Source organism: Athene noctua, chromosome 5 (assembly GCF_965140245.1).
Source record: "Athene noctua chromosome 5, bAthNoc1.hap1.1, whole genome shotgun sequence".
Lineage (NCBI taxonomy): Eukaryota > Metazoa > Chordata > Aves > Strigiformes > Strigidae > Athene > Athene noctua.
Window position 1 is genome coordinate 31235474 of NC_134041.1, and position 16158 is coordinate 31251631.

Sequence of the window (16158 nt, forward strand, 5' to 3'; positions counted from 1 at the left end):
AGATAGAAAAATGGTCCTTCTGGCTCACAGAAGTACACTGCACTGATTCCAAATAAATTCAAGAACATCCATAGAAACAGGGTATACCAATCTAATTAAATCAATTTAGAAAGAGATTCGGTTAAATCAGTGCAATTTGTGTGTTCATAGATCAATCCTCAAATCAGGAGAAGGTCTCTTGAGCTAATGAGGCATAGTAGTTATTTACTTTGGGGTGCTGGGCACTGGCCATCAATTAGGAGTCATTAATAAACCGTGGTAATAAAGAGCTCAAGTACCCCCAGTGACTAATGAGAAGCAGTTGCAGAGTCTATTAGCATAGTGCTCTGCCTCTGTGTTTCTCTGCAAATCACTTATCTCACTTCGGGCATTACATAAAAATAATGCGTGCTGGTGACTGATGATGGGACTTGGAGGTTCCCCTGGAAGAAAGGATTTAGAAATTATCTGTGATTTCAGGCTTGGTATAGTGGTGGGTTTTTTTTACTGCTGCATAAAGCTTTATGTCTCTTTTCTGGTCTTATTACCAGAACAAAAGCAGTAGTAGTTGAGCTCTTTCATAATCAAATAGCTATAATTACAGTTTCACAAACCTGGGAAATGAGCAGTGAGATGAGGTTGACTGATGTGTCACCAGTATAAATCTAATCTAAGACACAAATTAAGGGAGATGCCAAAAATACCATAGCATTGGAAATTCAACTTTAAAGATGTTTTTCAGTCTTTTTTTTTCAAAGTGGGGGCAAGGGGGAGGCAGTTTATAAGCATTTCCAGCAAACGAAAACATTGACTTGGCAGGTGGAGGATGTCAAATAATGTTGCCAAATATTTGTGTCCCTTTCCACTTCCACTGGAGGAGCCCTCCTGCACTCTGCTGTGGGCTGCTTCCACGCAGCTTCGATGTGCTGGGATGGGAATGCCATTGCCAGTCGGCACAGAGGCCTCCCTGAGCTTTCCTTTACGCTTCTGCCATCCCGAGGGATGCTGAAGCAGGTATTTTCTGGTAGAAACTTCCACCTTTTCCCATAATGCTCAGGAGCAACCCCAGTCATGAGTGGGGTTCTGTTTAGGATCAGGGTGTGGAGAGGGCACCCCTCGTATTTGGGAGCCCACCTGATGCCATGTAATCTATCAGAATTGTATTAATCCCACTAACACAGCCGCCATCTGGCCCCGCTGCCAGGCCGGCTCGCGCGAGCCCCCGTGATGGATGGCCTCAGGAATTGATTAGTTGTTGCGTGAGACAAATGAACTGTTTTGGCAGAAAATACCAGAGGTCGCTGCGTGTGGTCAGGCACAAAGGCTGCTGAATTTTAAAGAGCTGCTTCCAGCATCCATTGCAAGGATGCCACTTCAGAGCGGCGATGCCTTTTGAGATGAGCCCAGCACTCCGGGGCACAGGTTTTGTTTTCTTCCTCCAGCCCTGCTTTTGGGAATGCCAGCACTGGAAATGAGTGCAAAGCTGCAGAGATGTGGGAGCCGGCATCCTTGCCGTGTTGGGAATTAGGAGCTCGTGCTGGTATTGTGTGTGCATGTGGGTGGCTGCACCACAGATGTCTGTCACTCGCATAAACGCTGGGCTGTGCAGTCCCTGCGGAAGAGCCTTCCCAGTTGTGCGGAGCCCAAGTAGCCTGCAGTGCGCTCAGCCATGGCGCGTCTCAAACAAAACACCTGCAGGTCCAGGCAGCTGGGGTTTGGATTTTTTTCAGGTCAGTGTTATTTAGAAATGGATGCTGTTCTGGTGATGTTTAGCAGGCAAGTCCCTGACTTCAAGATGATTGCCAAGTTTATTGCTTTCCTCTCCCTTTTATTGTCCCTGGAGCGGTGACCCTTGGGGCTTTGCTTTGTTGTGCAAAGGGGCAGCTTGGCTCAGGCCTGCCTTCCCTTTGGGAGAGTCCATCCTTCAGTGGCCGCTCCTGTTTGGGATTTTTACAGCCACCTCCTCTCTGGTGCTGCCGCTAATCTACTCAAGTGTGTGCGGCGACGCAGCAACGGGTGGGGAATTGGATGACACATGTCTCACTATGTCCCGGCTGCTCTCAGAGGACGGCACGCGAGTGTGCTGGCAAGTGGGCAACGCTTCCCTTGGGATGGCCTGCCAGTTCGAAATAAACTTGAGTTATGGATTTATTCAGCTTGTAAAACCTCAGCTGGCATAAATAATTGAGAAAGCAAAGGTTTGTCTGTGGTGCATACCTCAGGGACCCGCTCCTGCCTCCCTCCCTCGCACCACCCTTTCTTATGAAAATGATCCCAGTTGCACTGATAGATAATAACAACACCAAGCAATTAAAAGCTATGGGTGGCTGGAGAGAGGAGAAAAGGTTCAGTTAATGAGCTTTTCCTCTTCCTGTGCCCAGGAGAGCCTCAGAAGTGACGAGGCGATTAAAGCGAAGAGATAATTATAGATTATGTGAAAATGGGTCCCTTGGGGGCCGAGGGCCTCGACATAAACAGTAAGTGTTGCAAGCATCTCCTGGCTCCCCGCTCGCTGGCTGCCCCGCTCCACTCCGCCGCGCTCCTGCTTGCTCGGCAGCGCCGTGCCAAGCAGGAGGGCGAAGCCACCTGTTAGCGGCACCGCGGGGACGGGGCTCCGACCAGCCCCGGGAAAAGGGGAGAGAGGACGCCCAAGGTAGCACCTGTTCGCAGCCCTCTCTGCTCAGAGCTTTGTGCTGGAGGTAACCTGCGAGGGGGGAGGAAGGGGATGGGGCAAACTTGGAGGATGCTCTCTGCATGAGGGTAGAATTTTAAGTCTCTTCTGTGCCCTTTTTCATGGCAGTCTTGGAGGCTGTTTAGAAAGCAAGGAGGCTTACAGCACTCCAGATAAGAAGGAAGTGAAGCCTATTTAACCGGCACCAGATCTTTTCCATGAGCTTTTTAAAAACTGTTGGCTCAACACATCTTTTGGAGAGCTTATGAAGAAGGCTTGTGAAGCCTTACAAACCTGGGGAGAGATGGCTTGGTTTAAGTTCTTCCACATCCTTTTATTCAAGGATGGAAAAAACTGTCCATGTGTTACCTGCAGGCAACAGATATGCTTCAGCTCAACATTAAATCGGAGTTAGCATCTCTGGGGGAGAGCAGAAGAAAATAGCTTTGGGGTTGAATGTGTGTCAGCAAGGGAGAAGAAAAACCCTTCTGGCCATCCTCAGGAAAGAGATGTAAACACATACGCTGCCTTTACTGACAGTCAAGTGGTTGCTGACTTGAAGACTCTTTTTTAGCTCAACAAAAAGAGCCAGTGTTTGTACATCACACAATCTGATGTGGAAACAAAATTGCATCTGAGTCTTCCTTTTACCTATGGGTTTTAAATAATTGTGCACATTCCCATTAGGTTGAGTTTCATGATCTTTCCCATCTGAAGATGTCCTGAATGCCGTATTTTTACTTAAATTTATATTTTTCTGAAAATACTCATAGAAATGCTATGGGTGATGTGTCCAGCCCATGTCGTGTATGTGTGTTGACATCCTCCTTCTACCCCAGCCCTGACATTATCTGAGCATTGTCTTTGCAGTGTCGCTTACTTTTGTATTTCTGATGTGCTTCTGTCTGGTTTTAGACTGTTTCTACCGGTTTCTGGGCCTTGTTGCTGACTCTTACCAGTTTTATGTGGAATGCAAATTCCTGGTGGGAACCAGTCTGATGATAATGCTGCAGCCTTTTTTGTTTTCTTGTAGCTACTACAGTGGAGGGATTACTGAGTATGTACACATACACACATATGAAATAAAGGGCGGGAGGGAGAAACTGAGCTGCAAGGTTTGTAAGCTATGTTTCTTATTTGTCCTGTGTGGTTTTGAATGCAAATTCAGTAAATAACAGTAACTTGTCTTTATTCCATTCACACCATTCAATTGGAGATTTTCCCTAGTATTGGTCCCTTCAAAAATCTGGTTTTAGCTTCTCTGAGCTCTCTTATCAGTTTCCGTTCCTGGTTTTAGCACACAACTAGATCAAATTGTTTTAAATGTCTGGAGTGCAACTTCAGGTGACTATTCTGTTTGCAGGTAAAATGTTTTTGTTATGACTGTATGGACTTCCCTTGAATCTATTCAGGAAAGGGCTCATTTATCTTTGTTAGTATTTATAGAAAAGTTGGAGGTAATATATGCTAATTTCTTTAAAGGGGGCATCAGGAGCGGAGGAATGGTTTAAAGCTTGAGAAAGAAATGCAGCGTAGGAAGACAAAATTTTCCAAAACCTTATCTTCAGGTGGGGAAATTGCTATTCTGGATTAATTCCATTGTGGAGACTTCTGAAAGATGAGTGTTTTTTTGGAAGGGGGATATATAGAGCATTTACAGTGGTGGTTATTCCAGAAAAGCTAAATCATATCCAAATGGCTGTGTCAGGTCATTTCCCCCTTACAGACAATAATAATATGCTTGGGGAAGAGACTGTAGAAGTCTTGTCTGGAGGCTGTGATAGGAAGAGTGCCTTGTTTTGGTACGTCAGTGTTAAGGTGCCCTTTCCCCACAGGTACAGCCCCCGCAGCACGCTCCTGGGGAGCACAGTCAGTTGCTTTCTCATTGCCAGGTACCTCCTGGTCCCTCTGGCACTGCTGTGTGAGGTCTGGCGGGGCTGAGCCACCCGAGCTCTGACGCATGGGGAAATGCTGGTGCCCAGCTAACCGGGTGGCATCACTGTCAGGGATGGAGGGCACAGCCTGAGCTCATGGGTGTGACGCAGTAAGTCATCCAGGAGTAACCATCCAGGATGGTTATGGACTTCTCCAGCAAGAAGAGACTGCGCTCTGCTTTGGTGCTATAGAAGAAAGAGTAATCTGTCATAAATTAAGTGCATATGGCTGTGCAATGGGGAAAAAGCTGCTGGAACCAAGTTACTGTACAGTGTTGTCTGAAAAGCAGCTTCACGCAAAAGGCTCGTTTCTCCAGCCAAGGGTGTGTTTGAGAGGTTGAACTAACAAGGTAGAGCTGGAGGGACTTCCCAGCATATCAAATCAGGCCTTGTTAGTAGGGGTAGGCATGTCTCATGACCTCCATCATGAATCTGTCAAGCTCCATCTTGAGTAGTATGAGCTTTTGCCTTTTCTAATCCCACCATGAGATTCTTTTTTCCCCAGAATTCAAAGTAATTGCATCTAAAGCATGCAGTGATATGTTTCCCAGGAGCTTGTGTGTAGTGAGCAGACAAGACCTCCAACAAATGAGTTCATGAGAGACTGCTTAAGAAACTGGAAGACTTCTGTAATGTCCCTAGGCCTAAATATGGACTGTGAAGTCTTGTGTGGCACCCAGCTCTTTACTAGAAAGGTGCAACTCAGTTGTTTGAAAGGACTGCTTGCATATAAGGAATAGGGGTGATATGCTGGAGAACGGTCCTACTAAAGGAGCAAGGTGAGAGAGAGGTCAGAGGAAGTGACTTTGGAGAAAGCAGCACTCTACTGCTGGAGCTGAATATCATCACTTTTTCCCACCTTTCACTGTCACTGAGGAAGGAAACATGCTTCAGATGTGAAGAATTAATGTAACTTAGTAAGCTAGATGCATAACAATAAGAGACAAAGTCAAAGTTGTGTCATGGACATCTGCCTGTCCTGATGGGAGCAGGGGACATGGTCTTGGTGGCAATGGTACTTTCATTTTTTTGGGACTACAGGTCAAAGATCATCACTTTTTCTTTGTAATCCATTGCTCAGAAATGCAAATAACATTTAGATCTTACTTTTCCTTGCTCTGACATCCTTCAGCCTGTGAGGTTCAAGAGCAGTGCAGATGAATAGAAGTACTATTGCCTTTTAGCACTGGGGGATCAGTTCTCAGACTGCCCAGTTGTGTTGCAGAGACTGTTCTCTCCTGCCTGAAAGGCCCACAGCAGAACAAGCTCCCTACTGGGTCTGACCCGCTCCAGCAACCTCCCATTTTCATGAGGAATTTCCTTTGAAGCTGTCAGGTCTGAGTTCTGCTGAACATCCAGACCAACTTAAGTTAAGGTGATTGAAAACTAGGGATGTCATGAGAGGCAACTACTTTGTGTTTAACTCTGACGAAGCTGCCAAGTCCCATAGCAACACTGACAGGTTCATTTGAGCCATAGTTTTCATCTGGAAACTATAAAGAGAGTAGTATGTGGGCTTTTGGTTTACCTCTAGAAAACCAATGACCTCTTTTCTTTACTCCTTACTAGCAACACAGTTGTATCCATGTATCTATACCTAAAGGTATTATTGTAAAGTTGCCTTGTGCTAGTATGGCATAGTGCATAGTGCCCTTTCCATAGAAAAATTAGCTGAATTGGAAGGAGTAACTTTCCACTGGCATACCAGCATGGATGGTAGGAGAGTTCTACTTTCTCAGCAATACTGGTGCCAGTAACTTCCCATCATTAGATAAGTGAATGCAGATTTATACAGCAAGATAAAAATGTCTTAGTTCTTCTCTGTCCCTTTGCTAAAGATTCCTAACATTTGCTTTTTTTTAACTTCCATGAAGCATTGTAGCTCCAGTCACTCGTACAAAGCTCTTTAATGTTTTAAGAATCTGTGAAAGGTCTTTAACTTTAGAGGTTCTGTTTGGTTGGCTGGTAAGGACAGAAGTTCTACTGTGTCTGAAGACAGAGTTTTGCTTTTAGCTCTGGAAGAAGCTGTAAGTATAACTCAGGCACCTGTGACACCATAACGTGATCTTTGTGCCTGCAAGCAGGTTTAAGCACACTGGTATCCTGGCAGAGAAACATGCTGGTCCCTCTGCATATGCCAGCTTTGCTGCTCTGAGCTGAGATCATGGTCAAGCCTTGTCTTAACACTGTCAGTGCAAAAAGGAGTGCAACTGGGTCACTTGCAGTCTGGCAAATAAAAAAATAAAAACCAAGCCCTGTGGCCAGGTTCCAAGGCAAACACCAAAGATTTCACAAGTCCCTGGACAATTACTTAGGAGAGAGTACCCAATAAAAGCAGGCACCTGTTTTAAAGCTACCAAAAGAAATTACTTGCCCACTGCTCACCCCTTCACACACAGAATACTAAGTTGTAGAGCTTGTCCTTTAGAGGGGCCAAGAGTACAAATGGGTTGAAGAGCAGAACAGAGTTGAAAAAGAACCCAGAAAAGATTGATAAATATGCTCATCTGAATGCAGCCTCTAGCTACAGAAGTCCTTAAGCCACTGAGTTTCTGAACCTGGGAGGATCCAACCAGGGACAGATTGCTTTGCATGTGTCCTGTTTCTTCTTCCTTTTTTTCTTCAAGTCACTGTTAGTGGCTACTGTCTGAGGTGGATGGCATCAGAAGGATCTTTGGTCTGACCCAGCATGGCTATTGCAAGTTTTTATAGCAGGTACAAGAGCAGCTTTAGCCTTTTATCTTCTGTGGGATTGCATTGACTTATACCAGGGACTTCTTGTGCCAGTTCACAGGAGTAAGCTGACCACTTTCCTGGCATAATATTATTAAAATCAACCTTTGTTTTCTAGGAAGCAGGATCTTCTGTCTCTTAACTTGGGGAAAAAAAACATATTATCCTGCATGTGCAATGCTAGGTGTCTGTTTCAGTCCAGTGATAGTATTGAAATGTCTGTAGTAAATTAGAGCATATGATGTGCATGTGACCTTTGTGTTATGCAGTAACACGGTGGTTTTTTGTTTCCTGAATAGGGAAGAGGACAAGAACATTTTTGATTACTGCAGAGAAAACAACATTGACTATGTATCCAAAGCCATTCGATCAAAAAAAGTGGATGTGAATGTCACAGATGAGGAGGTATGGAGGAAAATATAAAGACCATCTATCATTTAACTGGTTTGTGTATTAATTCAGTGCCACACCTTTTCAAAACTCCCTGGTTAGGATTGTTGTAACCGGGTACTACAACTGGTCATTGAGATGAGGATAATCTATTTGAAAGTAGCTTTCCACTAGGTTTCTAGTAGTGGGTAACTGTGATGCTGCAGCATATTGGAAACTTACTTTCTATATTATTTTCAGCAACACCAACAACCTCTTGCAGGATAAGCTCTTCTGAATACCTCCCTTCCCCACCTTGTACATGAAATGTGGTCAAAGAGAAGTAGGAAGCGAGGAAAATGGCTTTTTTGACCAATTAACTCTGTTTATGGGTGAAATAGGATTTCTGCCATGCTGTCAGCTTTTCATCATTCCCAGGTGGAGGGCAAATGAGTGACACTGGCTTTCCAGCTTCACGAAACCAGTGACATAGTCCAGTCTTTTTCTGCTCATCAAACTTAAAACACCATTTCTCCCTAGAGAGATAATACAGGCGTTGCCAGAAACCTCAAGAAAAAGATGTGTCTAAAATTGTGAATTGGCTTGATCCTTTCCTTGGTAAAAGTAAACACAGTGGACAGATTCCTCTTTAAGGAAATGTAGCAGAACCAGTTTTATTGCCTTGGTTTTGATGCTTGCATACTGCCACCTAGCCCTGGTCGTGGTCCATCGTATGTACAGCTACTTTTGCCCGCTGCTTTCCAGCACATTGTGTTTTGGTGAACAGATGAAGTGCTTACACATTCATAGACTGAGACGCCACAAATTCAGTTGGGTTCTCCTGCAGCTCTAAGCAGATTTCTGCCCTCTGAGCCATGACAGCCCCGGCTGGGGCTCTGAATGCTGATGGCAGGGCCTTTTATTATTAATCAGAAATTCATGTGAATTAATTTTCAGAGGAAAGGAGTGAGGGTGTTCACGATCAGGGTTGGAATTTCACATCATAAATTCAATGAACTGAAACTGTCACATGCCACACAGTCGCTGCAACAGCGCCATTACTGAGCTACCTCCCTCCTTCTGCTGATCACAGGTTATAGAAGTAAATGTCCAGGGCAGTTCCACAGAACACAGCTGGAGTCCTTTCATTAACAAAAGCTCATTTTTGGGATTGCACGCTTACAATAAGTGTATAATAACATCATGTTAGCATTGCTTCATTTCCACTGCCAAGATGCTCTTTTATAGTTAGCAGGGTTCAGAACCTCATGCCTTCCTTTGTGTTCAAACAACAAATGTGCTTATTTTCAGCCAAAAAAATTTTGTTTTTTAAAAATCAAAATATTTGATGAAAGATGACTGAAATATTTTTGTGCTCTAACAACATAAATGTTTACAGCCAGATCTGAAAACTGCCAGGTGACATCCTCTTTGGGAATTATCCATGAGTCTCTGATGTAAGAGAAGACCTGTTTCTGAACTGATGAGTATTAGCACATGACTCTCGCAGAGTATGGAATTGCTTCAGCACAGAGAGGAGCTGAAAACCCTGCCTACCTGTGAAGGACTCATGGGAAGATTCCCACTGGTGCAAAATTCCCGCCTAGAGAAATTTTTATAGCCTCAGTGCTCCAGCAAATGCGCAAACAGGGAAGTGGAAAGTGCTGGCTTCCTTAGGCTTGACTCTTAACTGGTCAAAAAAAAGAAAGCATACCAAAAAGAAAAATCTGAAAGAAATATTAGTTTCATGTTATGTTACAGAGCTGAAACCATTATCAATGTTGTTCAGTATTCAAATGTGTACTTCACAGTCTTGAGGGTGGCTTATTTTCCAATATCATGCAGGTTGATTGGTGTTTTAGAACCCATTTTATACTGGAGATAACCCAGACTGAGCCTTTGGTAGAGTGAAGTGTAGGCAAGCATAATCTTGTCATTTTTATTAACTATTTTAGTGTTACTGTATAATACATCCTGGCATATCCAAAAGATGCATCTCCTAGCCCTCTGACCATAACTCATGCTGTCAATCCTTTGATTTAAATGCATATTAATTTAAAATGGCAGCAGGGATACATACAAAGAGTTAAGTTGTTAGGAAACAAAATCTACTGAAGCACCAAATAGTCTTATGCTAAACTGCAAAGACGCTAGGCTTGGCCTTTCCTTGCACAATAAAGACTTGACTGAGGTTGTAAGATGTTTAGATTTTATTTCTGTGTGATGGGTTAGTACTGTATATAATTGTATCCCTTCATTTTGTGCAAACCTGAAGTAAGTTAGCAAAAGGAGAAATCAAGTATAAAAATTTAAAATGAGGACAAGCCAACTTAGTCGAAGCAGAAGGATTTCAGTAAGGGCAATAGAAGTGTCTGGGGTTTAGATAGATGCACTTTGGTAACTCTCAAAGCATAAGTGGTCTTCTCCCCACAAGAAATAACTATCTTCATGTACAGCATTCAAGCCAGCATACCTGCTAACAGTTGGGATATAATAAACTTCCATTTAGAATTAAACAAAGGATCTAATGACAGTAATCATGTACAAGCTTCCATTTACTGTATCTAAATTGCCCAGAGTTCAACAGAATAGCTTGCGTTCACTTAGAAGAAGCAGCACAGACTAAAACAACCCGTTTCTCTTGCGTATGTCAGCAGGACTAATGAAATAAGAAATGGACTGTGGCTGTGAAGTTGCCACAGGCACATGCTAGTAGTGTGGATTGCTTGCTGCCTTTTTGAGAACAGTATTTCCTCAACTTCTAACAAACCAGAAACTGCTCAAAGACATAAATGAGTTGCTTTTGTAATTTGTGCCAAGGGCTGTTGAGGTTGTAGATAGAGAATTTTTTTGTTAATTGCTGGAGAAATCCCAGTAAACAAACAAGTTACCTGTGTAGTTTATTTAAGCCCTTGCCAAAACTTTAATGAAAGGCAGCTGAAATGATGCTCACTTAGTCCCTGATCCTCATGCTTTTGAGACAGCAAGTGGCAAATTGCTGTCAGCTTTCCAGGGAAAGGACAGGGGGAAAAAATGAGTTTGAGGAAGAATCGCATACTTCTGGATTTACAGGCTTACTCACATTAGAAAAACTTCCTCAAATGTTTTGGAGCTCTGAAAGTGATTGACTTCCAAATCAAATCTGAAGTTTACTGGTATAATTGCAACAACAGCCCTTCCATTCACTGCTTTTGCTATCACAAGAGGAATGCAGCCGTTCTCTTCTTAATTACTTGTAATAAAACACTTGCCACAAGTTAGAGTGGCTTTCATTGCTATATGGCCATTACAGCTGCAAACATCGTGCCTAGAAGTATAGCTTAATATTGTAGCACATCCATTCAGTTTGGCTTTGTTCTCCTCTCTCTCTGCATTGGCTAATTGATGTGAAAATCATTCCCATCCGTTTGTCTGCTGAGACTCGGTATATCTGAGACAAATCCCTGTCCTGTGCTTTGTTTGTGAACACCCTGTGACTTGGAGCTGAGCAAAATTGATGTGCTGTTGGCTTGAGAAACTGCTGCAGAAGCTGGCCAAACTGGCAGCGGTTATCCAAGCCAAGCACAGAAGATTTAAGAGGCAGGGTTAGTGCACTGGAGCTATTTTTATGCTTTTTTTATTTTAATACTTCAAAGACAGGGGAAAATGCATCCTCTAAAGTAACTTCTGCAACAACTGTTGTGTTTGAATTGTGTGGAGGGAGTACCTTGATGTTTGATTACATTTAGTCAAGACCTCAATATTGCATTGCTTTCCTATATGGAATTATTCATCTTGCTTTGAGACTCTCACTGCTTAATGAAATAGTCATATGGGAAGTGTTTTGGGAAAGCTCAATCTGTGGCTCTTAATATTTCTGCCATGTTATTTAAATACACAAACACATGTTATATGCTGATATAAAGCAACAGCTGTGCAGACTAAAAATTTTTTCAACATGCATAGGTGATATCCATGCTATACAAAGAATTGGATTGTACACTCAGTTTGTCTTGTTTATTTTAAGGTAGACATGAAAAACAAGTGGACTTAGTAGCTGTATAGCTACCTAAGTACATTAGCTAGAACTGCTGAGCATTTTAGTCTGCCTGGTACTATGCAAACAGTAGTGCACATTATCTTATTTTAAATGCAAGTTTCTTAGTAATGCTTTTTGTTATACAGTGAGTAGGTTGATATTCTTCTGCAGGTATTTTTACTTCCATATCAAATGGTGTGCTCTTGCAGAGAATGTTTCCAAAGTCCCTTACACCCTGTGTTTAGGGCGTAGCATACTACAAGGATGCAGACGTTTCTGTGGAACGTGTCAGCTTTTTAATAGTGCACAATTATAATGAAGAGCCATTTAAGGCACTAATTGGAAAATATTGTATCCATTTAGAATTGCAGAGAAAATATATAGGTAAGCAGAGTGTAATTACCCAAAGTGGAATTGGCCCAAGTCTTGAAATCCATACTCCTGCAAATAGCACAAGGAGATTTTTAATGACTACAGATGATCAGTTGCTTGTTCAAAAGGCAACAGCTGCAGGAGAACCAGCCTTCCAGTGTTATGGGAAGGGACTAGTTGTACAGTGCTGCAGTACCGCTGAGCTGACAGAATTGGCAGTACCGTGTCTCCCAAACTGTTGGTTTTGCCTTTATTGGTCTCAGCCAAATTCAGCACCAATAAAATGAAGATTCTGCTTGTCCAGAGACAAATGCAAACCAACATGTTTACAGCCAGCATCCTGTAATGTGAATTTTGATAGAAATGCCTTTATTTTGTCATGTAGTTGCACAGTAATTACTCCTGTGTAATTACAATATTATTTCTCTACCTATACATAAACAGAAGTAATCTGTTGAAGTATTTATTGCTATTGTGCGTATTACAGATAGTGCTTCTTTCTTTTGAAGTAAACATCTGTGGCGCAAAAAAGTTGGTATTTGTCCAACTGTAATCCTAAATCTTAACTAATTACCAGGCCAGAGATGAGTTAAGGATGCTAAACATGAATTAAAAGATCTTTCCATATTTACCGGTTGTTTTAAATTGTACTCTTTTCTCCTTTTAGACTTCGATAGGGGTGTTGAGTGCAAGAACATTAATCATTAAATGGCCTATGGATGTCATCAGTGCTTCCATAGAAAGTCACTGTCAGAAAATTCATTCTAATCCAAGGTTAATTAGTGTAACATTAAAATTATGTGTTACAAAAATTAATTACTTGCTGGGTCAAAAAGTGTGTTCAAAAGCCTAATGCATTTTGTCTGACATTGCATTTCCTGACTCAAAATCATGTTTTACCTCTGTTACCCTGCCCAAGAATATCCAGCAGAAGCAGTGTGAACTTCAGTTGCAGGTGTCTTCTGCCCCTCCTACTGTTTTGGCACCGTGGTCAGGAAATTTGGCTCACGGTCCCCATTAACAGATAAATGAGTTGCTCACCTTGTTCCCCACTGCTCTGTTGAGAGATTTATAACCAGGCATGGGCTAATTTAACTGATTTCATCTGTGAAGGTCTGTGACTGTTTTGTGTAGTATACTGGAAAACAGGTCGGTCTGATGGTGTCACAGCTTGGGGGATGATTTCCTGGTTATCTGCAGGGTGATTTCCAAGGAATCCCCTGCAAGTGTGCCACATGCTGTCCTAAATCAGGAAACTGATATTAACAGTAAGCTTGATTTACTAAGGGTACATAGTAAGCAAAGAAGAAAGCCTTCTACCTCAAACTATTTTCAGCTACCTTTCCTCTTTGGAGTTGCCAACATAAAATCTTATATGGTTCATAGAAAATGCCTTAGAGATGCTTGTCAAAAGGTTCTGTTACTGCTTGGGATGCATTTTTTATATTATAAGAAGATAAGAATTCCAGCCTCAGCACAGGGCTGTTAAAGCCTGTGAAACTGTATCACAGCTCTGCTGTGATGTCTTGTCACAAAAAGAGGCATTACCTTTCATAGATTTGGCCGTTCTAGCGCAGAATCAGAGAGGCACCCATTAACCCAACCCCAAAAGCTTGACTTTCATCCTCTACTTCCATAGCCCTTCCCAAGGCCAGCTGGGTTTTCAGATGTGTGTGTCAGCCTTCAGAGGGGTCCTGTGCCACTTCCCCTGTCCTTGACAGGAAGATAGGAACTTCCACACATTCAGAGAGCCTTCAGGTGTGCAGACACTTGTAGAAAGGGGATGGGAAGAAAACTGCAGTGGTTTGGGTAGGGCTGGAGGCAATGGATGCAGCATCCCATCTTGCAGAGCTGAGAGGGGGATGGTCATGGGTGATGCCTGCCCAGACGCCCAGTTTTAATCTTCTGTTGCAGCAGAGGCAGGGCCAGTGCGTTTAGTGGTTTGGACCTACCAGAGGAATGAGCTTCCTGGGACTTGGCATCCAAGTGACTTAGTATGGAAAATCTAACCCTTACTGTGTTAAGTTGTTGCTCCCAGAAAAGTCAGAAGTGTCAAAATCCCAAATCTATATAGGAAAACAAATTGTGTCATAGCTCCTGCTTTTCATGCTTTGCTGCTTTTCCCCTCTAAATTTTTTGCTGGCTTGTGGGCTTGATGCTAAATTAATGAAAAATTGAATTATGTGTCACTTTTAACATTTCTAGTATTATTCTGTAAGTCCAAATAAGGAGCAACAGTATGTTACATACTAATATTGCTGTAGGTTTTTTTTAAAGTCTGTGTTAATTTTGTTACTGGTACTCAGTACTTAATAGCAAGACTGTGATTCCCTGTGCATTTTTTTGGCTGGCTTTTGTTAATTTTCTTCTGGATGTTGCAGGGTCGAGCTTTGCTCCACTGGGCGTGTGACAGAGGACACAAGGAGCTGGTTTCAGTACTGTTACAGCATGCTGCTGATGTTAACAGCCAGGTAAGAGAGGAATAAAAAGTTGAATTTGATTGATGTGTGACGTAGGCTCCTGACCAAGTGTTTTGCATGAAGCTGAATTCTTCCAAAACTCCATAGCAAGTTCTCTCAGTGCACTTAACACAGCAAAGAACATCCAAAAAAGGTAACCTGGGAAAAATAACAGAATTCGGTTGCATGAAATACATAGTCATAAGGGGCCTTTTTCAGTTCCTGATGAAACTTCTCTCTGCAGTAAAGTTTTTTGACCACCTGGCTGTGGCTTCCAATGTCATTTGTGGTACTGATGGCAAGAGGGATTTCCCGCACATGAGGTGTCTGGCAGCTTCCTACATAAAGTGCGTTCTACAACATAATTTTTGTAACGCTACACTCTCAGCAGAACTTTGTGGACTAATGGAAAGAGAATCTCACTTTGCCTAGCAGAAAAGCATCGATAAATGCCTGTTTTCGGCAAAGCAGGCTGCAGGGGTAGGTGATGCTTCAGGTCACGTAGAGGGCATGTGACAGCTACAGTAGAATCTTAGTGGTGACTGAGGGCAAAGTCAAATGGCTTATGCCATTTCCATCCCCACATACCCACCTCACCCCCTTGGGGTCACCATGTCTAGTACAATTTGACTTTATTTGAATGTAAAGCAGCTTTTTAGCCATTGCAGTTTGCAGCCAACCTGTCTAAGCTTAACTAGGAGCAGTTTTAGTACTTTAGTACTTTAATAGAACAGGCTGTGAACTGTGGTGGTTCCACAGCCGCTTTGCAAGTGGTTCATTCCAGCCAGCTTGAGTCTGCCTGTGCTCATGAGTCAATGCTCCTGGTTTTGTCAGCTTGTTGTAATTAAGGGTTGACCTGTGCAAATGCGATTGTGTTTGGATATAATTGTTCAACATGTTTCTGTCAAATTATGATTGACTGCTCTTTAACAGTGTGGCATTTACTGTCTTTGCTCTCCTGCCTAGTTTGGACATATATGCACCTCTGCTGACAAATTTGCTAGCTCTTAGCAGTGAGTTCTTAAGCAGCCTTGCAATAAATGCCTCAGGAATTTGTAGGAGGTTTGCAATCTGAATGCTTGTCAGCAGACCTGTAGTGTTCATGGGCTACAAACAGTTGTGCTGGTATTTACACACACATGAAATCCTTGTCAAAAAGTCTTTCTTGCCCTTGCCTCATCAGAATTGCAGGTGGGATGGGTATTAGGAAGCATGACTCCGCAGTAGCTGCGAGACACATATTTTCATGCTTAGACCTCAGGGGTTTCAGTTGTAATGGATTTTACAGGAGTTTTTCCTTACATAGAAGAAGGGCAGTGGAGCCAGTACAAATGGGGGGCTTTGTGTGCCCCACTGTCAGACTAGATGGTCACCTTTCAGTTGAAGCTGGTGAGTGACATGTTGGATACATATGGGAAGAACTTTGCACTGAGATATTCGGGGAGGAGTTGGATCAGACACCTGCCCGGTCCCCTTTGCCCTGGCAGACCGGGAGATGGTTCTGTCTGGGACACTACCAGCAATCTGAAAAGTCACTCCTCTTTGATGCTTGTCTCATTTCTTTGGAGGTAAAGTCTGACTCTTAGAAGAAGAGGTTGAAGGGAGAGTCATCTTATTTTTTCC

At 42.8% G+C, this 16158-nt stretch overlaps 1 protein-coding gene across 2 annotated transcripts in view; it reads left to right on the top strand.

Moving 5' to 3' along the window:
- Positions 1-16158, top strand: part of ACBD6 (acyl-CoA binding domain containing 6) — an 88309-nt gene that overhangs the window by 29754 nt on the left and 42397 nt on the right. For both annotated transcript variants that reach the window (XM_074906937.1, XM_074906936.1), the window contains exons 5-6: positions 7617-7722; positions 14458-14547. In XM_074906937.1, coding sequence (XP_074763038.1) covers positions 7617-7722; positions 14458-14547 — 196 coding nt within the window. The remainder of the gene's footprint in view (positions 1-7616; positions 7723-14457; positions 14548-16158) is intronic.